Source organism: Triticum dicoccoides, chromosome 3B, assembly GCF_002162155.2.
Source record: "Triticum dicoccoides isolate Atlit2015 ecotype Zavitan chromosome 3B, WEW_v2.0, whole genome shotgun sequence".
Taxonomy (NCBI): domain Eukaryota; kingdom Viridiplantae; phylum Streptophyta; class Magnoliopsida; order Poales; family Poaceae; genus Triticum; species Triticum dicoccoides.
Window position 1 is genome coordinate 209354977 of NC_041385.1, and position 8787 is coordinate 209363763.

Genomic DNA, 8787 nt, shown 5'->3' on the forward strand with positions numbered 1-8787 from the left:
TTTGGGCTTTGTCCTCGCAAAGATCTCTCTCTCAAGTGCTTCGGAGGTGGGTTGCTCTCAAACGACAAAAGCCGTGCACTAATTCTGAGCAGCCACCAATTTATGGTGTAGGGGTGGGCTATTTATAGCCATGAGGCAACCCGACCTGATTTGTCCGAAATGACCCTGGGTAACTAAGGAACTGACACGTGTTCCAAAGGTCAGATTTTAAACACACGCGGCAGCTTGACTTGGGCTACAAGTAAAGCTGACTTATCCGACTCTGGATAAGATTTGCTCTCATTGTCTTCGCTCAAAGACATAGGATTTGGTTGAGCATCACTTCAGTCACTCTGACTTTGTTCACTTGGACCCCACTTAACAGTGCGGTGGTTCCTATGAATCAACAAAGAAGAAAAAGGAAACTACGAAACAGCTATGTCTTCGCACTCCATAGCCTTCACGTGAATGTCTTCTCGGTCATAAGCTTCGTTGTGAATATCTTCACATACCACCATTGTCTTCAATGTCTTCACACATTTTTAGGGGTCATCTCCGGTAGGTAAACCGAATCAATGAGGGACTACTACCTGTGTTATCCTACAATTCTCACAAACACATTAGTCCCTCAACCAGGTTTGTCGTCAAAACTCCAAGACCAACTAGGGGTGGCACTAGATGCACTTACAAATAGATTTGTGAATAATAATAATAGTAAAAGCTATGACAATAAATCTCATTTTGGTGGTAAAAACGGGCTCGGCCTTGTACTCCCGAAGTTTGTCATACGCCAATGCCATATTGTTCGGAAAAGTTTCTTCAGAAAAGGAATCGTTCAAGAGAGAAGTCATTGTCACCAGAGTCTAAGATACAACCCCGAACTTCAAAACAGTCTACTTTACAACATCAAACTTTCAAAACCAGACAAAAACCAACCCTGAACTAGTTTCAACACAAACTAGTTTTGACCATTGACCGCCTAGTCAGCATCCTAGTCATCCCGCAAGTCACCCTCCCACTTAACCCTGAATGTGTATTTTCCTTTAAATTTTTTATCTATTCGGCAAAACATTTTGGAACTTTCCCAATTTGAATACAAGGGTAGTGTTCATTTTATAGATTTTTTTTTTCATTTGTTTCTCTGTTTTGTTTTGGCCAATTTTGACAAAAAATGGTCTTAAATGTGTATCTTCATTATACTTTTTAGCTATTTGAAAAAACTTTTTAAAAACTTTCCCATATTGAATACGAGGGTAGTGTTCATTTTGAGAAATTTTTTCATGTTTTTCTGAAGAAAAAAAAACATTAGTTGGCCAAATTTTGACCTAAAATGGACTTGAATATGTATTTTCCTTCTAATTGTTTATTTGTTTGGGAAAACGTTTTGAAACTTTGCCAGATTGAATTACATTGTAGTTTTGAAAAATTTCTGGGAACTTCCGTTAAGAGCAAGTATAGTAAGCTTATGTAAGCAGACTGTAAGGATTAAAATATAATTTTCCTGCTAACGTGGAGGGAAGAGAAGAGGAGAGAGAAGGGGAGCTGGCTACAGAATAAGAGTCAGCTACAGCACGTGCTCCTAGGCACTATGTGAGAGTGGGAGGTGGGTCATGTATTGATGAAGTAACACATCTTTGTATCTTAGTTACTATTATACTTAAAGCTACAAGGTTGGCTATAGATGACATGGCAATGCCATATAGCCATCAGCTGGCTATACTATTAAGTATTAACCATGCTCTAAGTGGATGGGTGACAACGATGCTGATTAGGTAGTCAATGGTCAAAATCAGTCAAAACTAAACCAGTTAAGGGTTGACTTTTGTCACGTTTTGGAACTTTAATGTTGTAAAGTTGACAATTTAAAACTTCGGGATTGTATCTTGAGACTTTAATGACAAAATTCAGGGTTGTAATATGAACTTCTCCCATTGTTCAGCCATGATTTAAGAATATCATAACTTGAGAAAAGTTTCATCAGTATTTCATTTGGACAACGACCAATAAAATATGGTCAAATATCACATTCCTCTCACTGGGATAAGGTTTACCTCAATCTAAGGTTCAAAATTGACAGCAGGATACATCATAAGACATCGGCGGTTAACAAGACAACGCAACGCCCAACAACCCCAGCCCTATCTGTACATATACGTGGTGACAATCTATAGTCCTGCACCCAAGACGAGATGTATGTGCTCAAAGGTACAGTCAACACTGCATGGTTAGGAACCTCTTGGCAGCCACAAGAATCAAGCAAGCCTCCAGCATTTCCCATAATTTCATGACAATGCGCTTTCCATGAGCTCAAGGAAACCAGGGGGTGACATTGGCGGCACCGCTTCTTCCTGGACATCAATCATTTCCAGAATCTTTCTTGCAGTTGCTTGAGAATTGTCATTACCGCCTTCTTTCAAGGTAGTGGACTGAGCGGCTGTTACATTGGTGTGGATAGACTCATTGTTTTCAAGACCAATGTTTGCTTTAGGGTGTGCTTTTGCAGAAGTTACTGCATCGATGAAGATGCCAGATTCCTTGAGACCACGAATAATAGCCTGGAAAGATGAGGCATAGCTTAGCAGCATTCAAGTAACTTGTCGCGTTTGTGAGTCAATTCCTTCATTACTGAAATTAAACTGCTATTTATTCTATTTTGAGATCAAGGTTTACCATTGGTGCATATATGCGTGTTAAAACTCCCTTCCTCAAAAGCTTCAAATTTGTATCTTTGTCAGTCCATACAACATGTTCCCGGTACCTGGACATAAGTATCCAAATAAATATAACGCCTACTTCATTCAGGACAGGGGTAGGAAGGGAGGAACTGCAGTTGTGCAGATGGATAATAAGGGAGTTACCAGTTCCTCATCTCTTGCTCGGTAGCTGTTGATGCAATTATGAAGGCCTGACATGTCAGAGGAAAGGCAATAATTAGCAGCAAAAAACTAAAATTCAGAAAAGGTTAGCTTCTCATTCTTAAGAGCCGGTTTGTTCTGTGTCATACTATTTCTAGATAGTGCATTGCTGTTGTACTTTTAACTAGCACCCATGCACCACTCCAATAAACAAAAATGCATGATGTTTGATCAGGTGACCAACAAATGCTGCAGAGGTGCAGCGAAGGAAAGAAACAAACATAACTCACCAATCTGTCAAACTCCAAGATAAAACATCGTTTCACATCCTCCTTTGTTGGCTTACAGCCACACCTATCCCTTCTCGAAGTTAAGTCCGAGAACTTTGTGTAAGTGTAATGCAGAATAGCAGCCTCCTCCAACTTAATTTCACTACAGGAAAACAGATAACAGATGGCTAAATAATTTAGTAGAAACATTTCCCCAGAATTGACTTGAACTTGTGAGCTGAACACTAGAAGAAAAGAAAAACTCCACAAATTCAGATATCTGACATCATACTTTGGGGATTTCATGTAATTATGCCATCTATGAGCACCATTCGGACGCATATGCTCCTGGACCCTTGCCGCTGATTTCCCATTACCATAAGTGAGGAAGTAGTTTGGATTACCCCGCGTGGCCTCTTTGTATAGGCCAAAGTATGTATCCTTCGGAAGATGATCGTAGTTCTTCTTAAACATGGAAACCTACAGGTACACAAACATTGTACTATAAGAGTGTGTTTTGGATTTTTAGCTGCACAGGCTATAGCCTAGATGGGTAAACTAGCACATTTTAGCTAAGTCACACTCTCCCCTGCCCCTTAATTATGTAACCACCTCTTAAGAGAACGACCTGGCAGTTAAGGTGGAGGGATTCGACCTCCTGGCAGTTAAGGTGGGCAGGTACCGACTTTTTTGCATCACTCGAGTATTTGCCAATGGGAGTGATTAAGCAGAATTGGCTCTTCACCAGACGAGTATTGTCTAGCCCAACCAGGCTACCATGCCGCCAAAAGGGAGGGATATTTGTAAGGTTCCAAACACATTGAGCAAGGCTACAAAGTACCTAACCGGGGGTCCAAACTTTCCCCTATACTCCCTCTGTATCAAAATATAAGACGTTTTTTGACACTGTTAGTGTCAAAAAGCGTCTTATATTATGATACGGAGGGAGTATAAATTAATTGCAGTAATTAATTTATTGGCAATTCGAGAGGTAATCTCTGCGAGTGATTAGACCACCACCAACTTAGATCTTTATAAGAGTAAAGATAAGGATTGGTATTTTTCAGCGTGGATTATGCTTTTTTATTGAGTAAGTGTTACCAGTAACAAATAGTCTGCATACCTCAGTAAAAGGATCTTTAATGTCATCCCGCTCAACGCTGCTCTCCTAAGAGAAAGAAATCATACCAGTCAGATGTGAAATGTATTACCAAATTCAACAACAGATCAGCTCTGCAACTCACATAGTTGGGGAAGATAACCATGTCAACATTATCAGGAACATCCAAAAGCAACCGCCTCAGAGAGTACTCCCTGGCACCCGCTGGATGAATTAACTCGTCGGTATCAAGATGTATGATCCAATCCATTCCAGCCTCCTGTGATAATCAAGCAGGGAAGCTCACGCTAAACTCACGGCAAAACAAAAGGCCTTATCAAAATCCAACAAAAGCATGTAAAATTTCCTCATAACTATAGCAAATAGTTAAAATCTTGTGATGTTTGTAACCAAGTGACTGATGTAAGCTCACATCCTTGTTACACCCTTAACAAACTAACAAGGCATATTAACACGACAGGAGTTTCTTGAATTTTTAGTTAATGGAAGTAGAGATTTGGCTAAGATTTACACAACAGTGAACAGACTTTGGGCGCAAAAGAAAACACAATACAATTGTTTATCAAGGAGTAAATCAGGTATGTGCCTTCCCTGTTTGTACTATATGCACTCTACATACACACTGTACCAGAGACAATATTTTACTCTTTTTTTTAAAGGGGGACAATATTTTACTAGTGTTAGTTAAATCCTATCAGCTATATATGTTATGCTGTACTAGTGATGATAAATAGATATTGTTGTTAGTGCTAAATCATTCAACGGAGACCAGAATATTATTCGATGATGATTATGGTACCTGGCGCGCGCGCACACACACACACAAGAGTTGAAATAGTAAGGTGGTAGCTGACAATAGGTAACGCGAAGAGAGCCATTGTTTGTGAATGAAATAATGACAACTATCTATTATAAATCTTACACAAGGACATGAATGTCAAAATTTATAATTAAGCGGGTACTACAAGATGTATCAAATGAAGTAGCTCCTAACCCCGTGCTCAGCTGCCCGACCTAACCTAGTAGCTTTCTGTACATTTGAGTTTTTTGGCCTTTGTTCTTGGTTTAAGATATGTCGCCTTTTTCGCTTGTGCTTTGTTTTGTTTTAGCTAATACAAAATGATAGCCGGTCAGGTGCGTGTTCAAGAAAAGAATTAGCTCATACCCTTGCCATAACAATAGCCATTTCCATGTTAAGTGACTGCTTAACAAAAAGCTCATAATTGCATGGCTTGTAAAAGAAACCTGAAAGCCAAGTTTCATTCCAAATGCGGCTGAAAATGATAGAAACAAGATAGGTTTAGACATTCAAAACATCATGAATACACATCAGCAAAGTTGTTAGCAAAATATATATCATATAATTCATTAATTCCCTTGCACAAGAAAAAAAGAGTACATGATTCATGTACAACAATGCTTCAGAACATTCAAAGTTCAATTAACGGCATTGTGATACAAGTAATTTCAAACCTTTCTTATACCTCTACACGCATCATTTTCGGCAATACTGTCAGAATTTATCAATGCATGCCTTATCAGTTTTCATTGTTAAGTTAGTATTTAGAGTTTTTGAATTTTATGGTAGCCGCAGATGGAATTTTCTATGACAAATTACACATACTAGCTTTGTTACTTCAAAAACTAATTTCGGAAATGCGTGTAACTGTTGAGCATGTCACCATACCTTCTGTCCTGTTGTTCTTTTAGTTCTTTAGTTCTGTAAATAATTTTTACACCCTAAAACAGAGGCACAAAAAGTCAGAACAAGATCAGACAAAGTTCACATAACAAAAGGACATGGAGAAATTAATTACCCGGATAGATTCAAGAACAGAAGTAACAGCTGGTTTAGCAGCCTCTCCTTCAACAAATAGAATAAAGTGCGAAACACCAATGACCTTGTGATAATACAACCATGGAAGAATTTGGTGTAAGCTAGCAGATGTGCTTCCCGTGATACAGATCTGCAGTGTCACGAATAGATACCCAAGGATAAAATTAGTTCAACATAAGCATAGGGCGGTGCTGCTCAAGACTTAGATATGCGCACTAGATTCTCACAATTAAAACATGATCTGATGTGAAGTTGAATAGTAGTTTTAGACTTAGTCAAGTTGATTACTATTTTTAAAAACAAAAAATAGGCGAATTGGTGATGATATATTACGGTCTGTGGTTTGATTTTGGCAAGTCTTCCCTATTTCATCACATATCTAAAATCCATATGAGCATCATATATCCTGTTCTTCAAACTTGCTATTCAAGATACTTGGCATACATGCCTAAAGTCCCATTCATCTTGATTATGATACAGGAATGTACATATAGTGCGGAAATGTACTAGTAAACCATCACCAGTACTGCCCCATTTCTTCATAAGATTATAGCGACTGCAAGTTTCTTTATACTGAGCCAAAATTGCTCCTCATTAAGCATTGCCAGCGAATCCGCACACATGAAGGTTACAAGGAAATGTGTCAGGCAGCTCTGCACACACGATAGACATAGGAAAATTGGAAGCATGGTCCGTGCACCAATGAGCCACCATGTTCCCTTCTCAGTGCCTAAACACCACACCAACCGCAAAGAAACAAGAAGCCAGCTCCCAGAAGTATAATCTTTTTTATTACATAATTTCGCCAAATGAACAATTTGAACAAGCACCTAATATTTGACTTTCTAAGTCACCACTACAATTCTGCAAGTACCATTCTTGCAGAACCTAGTGAACACAATTTCTCACTGAGCCATGAAAAGTTCACCAAAAGATTGTACTTGTGAACAAATGTAAGATTGCAAATCAAGCTTTCTAAAAGCTCTGGCATCCCAAGTTCATAGAAGGCTGCACCGCTCAACACTTGAAGAAATGGCTATGCGACTACTGACCTCTAGATCGCATCAGCAATGTTCGGTGTTAATGGAAGGGAAGGAACGGCACATTCTATAACAGTTAAGTGGCACTTGAAATACCACAAATCTGCTCTAAAAGATGGGCCTTTTCACTGTGAAGTAACAAAACAACCTTAGATGAGTAAAGGTCAGCCTATTAGCCAGCTATTCAAGACCCTCCCATGAGTATATTACTAAGTGCTATTGTGCCACAGTAATGATCTCTTCCCCACAATCTCAAAAGCAACGGGATCGAATCATATCGCCAGTGCAACTTCAAATTCTCTGCCCGCAGCTCAATATGACAACTCCTCGGATCACATCTACACTAGCCGCAATTTCGTAGCACGAGATCACATCGAACCGCTCTAAAAACGAGGATCTCTAAGCGCAGATCAGATCGGAGCCAGAGGGCGTGCCGCACCTTGGGGGTTATAGCGGTGTCGGAGTCGAAGCTCCAGCCTCGGTAGAGAGAGATTCCGTGGGAGGAGGCGCTCCGGCCGAGGATCTCGGCGCAGTCGGCGGCCGCGGAGGAGGCCGACGCGGAGGAGACGGCGAAGTAGGAGCCTCGGCCTCCCGTGGAGGATGAGGAGGAGCCCAGTGGGCTGTTCTCCATGCCGGGGAACCGCTGCGTGTCGGCGGGCCACACGGTGCCGGTGGGGTCGCGCATGCCGCCGCGCCACTGGAGCGCGAAGGCGAAGGCGGCGAGCGCGAGCGGCAGCAGCGTGAGGAGGAGGAGCACGCGCATCGCGAACACCGCCGCCCCTCCGGCGCCGGCCGCGGAGGAGGAGGAGGCGCTGCGGTAGCCCGCCATTGGGGGGAGTCGGTGGCAGGTTGGTGGAGACCTCCGTCCGCCCCTCTGGTTGTGGAGCTGCTCCCCAGCGAGCGTTGCCGGAAGGAGACTGGAGAGAGCTGAGCATTCTGCGGGCTGGGCCTTGAGTAGGCCGGTGAAGTGCTGCAAGATGTTGGCAGTCGACGAATTATCCATGGGCCGGTGGAGAGCACGAGATGTCCTGGGCGACTATCAGGCCGGCCCATTATGCAGACCGCTCGCTGCTAAGATGTAAAATGGTATGGATAATAAAAATAGCCTAAAAATGGTATGGATCATTTTCGTTGCGTGTCCGCATCCTTATTATTTGAACGAATTCATCGGATATGATGAAGACATGAATTTCGGTCAGCCGGATATCCACAGGTATGATAGTGGATATGGTATCAGTAATATCCAACGGATGAGAATTATCTGATATGTTTTTACACATTATCCGAGGTTATCAAACATGAATGTGTGATTAATTTAGCCAATTCGACGAGCTCAAATACCCAACTAAACCATTTATTAGAATCACATCATATAAAAAGAGTAAAACTATAATCCTGATAGCACCTTAGTGTATGACCACAATTACAGCCGTGGTGGTCCCAGTAGTAGGCGTCGCTGACCGCATCTCCCTGACCAAGTGCTATGCACTCTTCACTCTACGTCTTAGGGCCTCTTTGATTTAAGGGTCTCTTTTCAAAAAGGGGCGCTTTATTACTTAAAAGGTTTAAGTATTACACCCGGCATCTGCATAACTAAGATGCACACAGCCAAACAAAGTCCTCTCGCATGAACGAAAAATAAAAAGGCGGAATACAAAGATAGAGTCTGTATAACGCCTAAAGCGGA

At 41.4% G+C, this 8787-nt stretch overlaps 1 protein-coding gene across 1 annotated transcript; it reads right to left on the reverse strand.

Annotated features, from left to right (window-relative positions):
- Nucleotides 1-1934: 1934 nt before the first annotated feature.
- Nucleotides 1935-8020, reverse strand: LOC119275568 (glycosyltransferase-like KOBITO 1). The gene is made up of 11 exons (XM_037556436.1): nt 7540-8020; nt 6041-6190; nt 5911-5963; nt 5389-5497; nt 4348-4482; nt 4227-4271; nt 3396-3583; nt 3125-3266; nt 2838-2884; nt 2650-2737; nt 1935-2534 (listed from the first exon to the last, which is right to left on the reverse strand). Exons 1-11 carry the CDS (start codon nt 7927-7929, stop codon nt 2262-2264), a joined length of 1620 nt encoding a protein of 539 aa, XP_037412333.1. The 5' UTR covers nt 7930-8020; the 3' UTR covers nt 1935-2261.
- Nucleotides 8021-8787: the final 767 nt, after the last annotated feature.

Excerpts from the sequence above, each read along its gene's own strand:
- LOC119275568 (XM_037556436.1), bottom strand. The coding sequence starts at position 7,929 with ATGGCGGGCTACCGCAGCGCCTCCTCCTCCTCCGCGGCCGGCGCCGGA. Across the intron at positions 4,272-4,347 it reads TGGTTATCTTCCCCAACTAT|GAGAGCAGCGTTGAGCGGGA; the intron begins GTGAGTTGCAGA and ends TCTTTCTCTTAG. Across the intron at positions 3,584-4,226 it reads TTAAAGATCCTTTTACTGAG|GTTTCCATGTTTAAGAAGAA; the intron begins GTATGCAGACTA and ends GTGTACCTGTAG.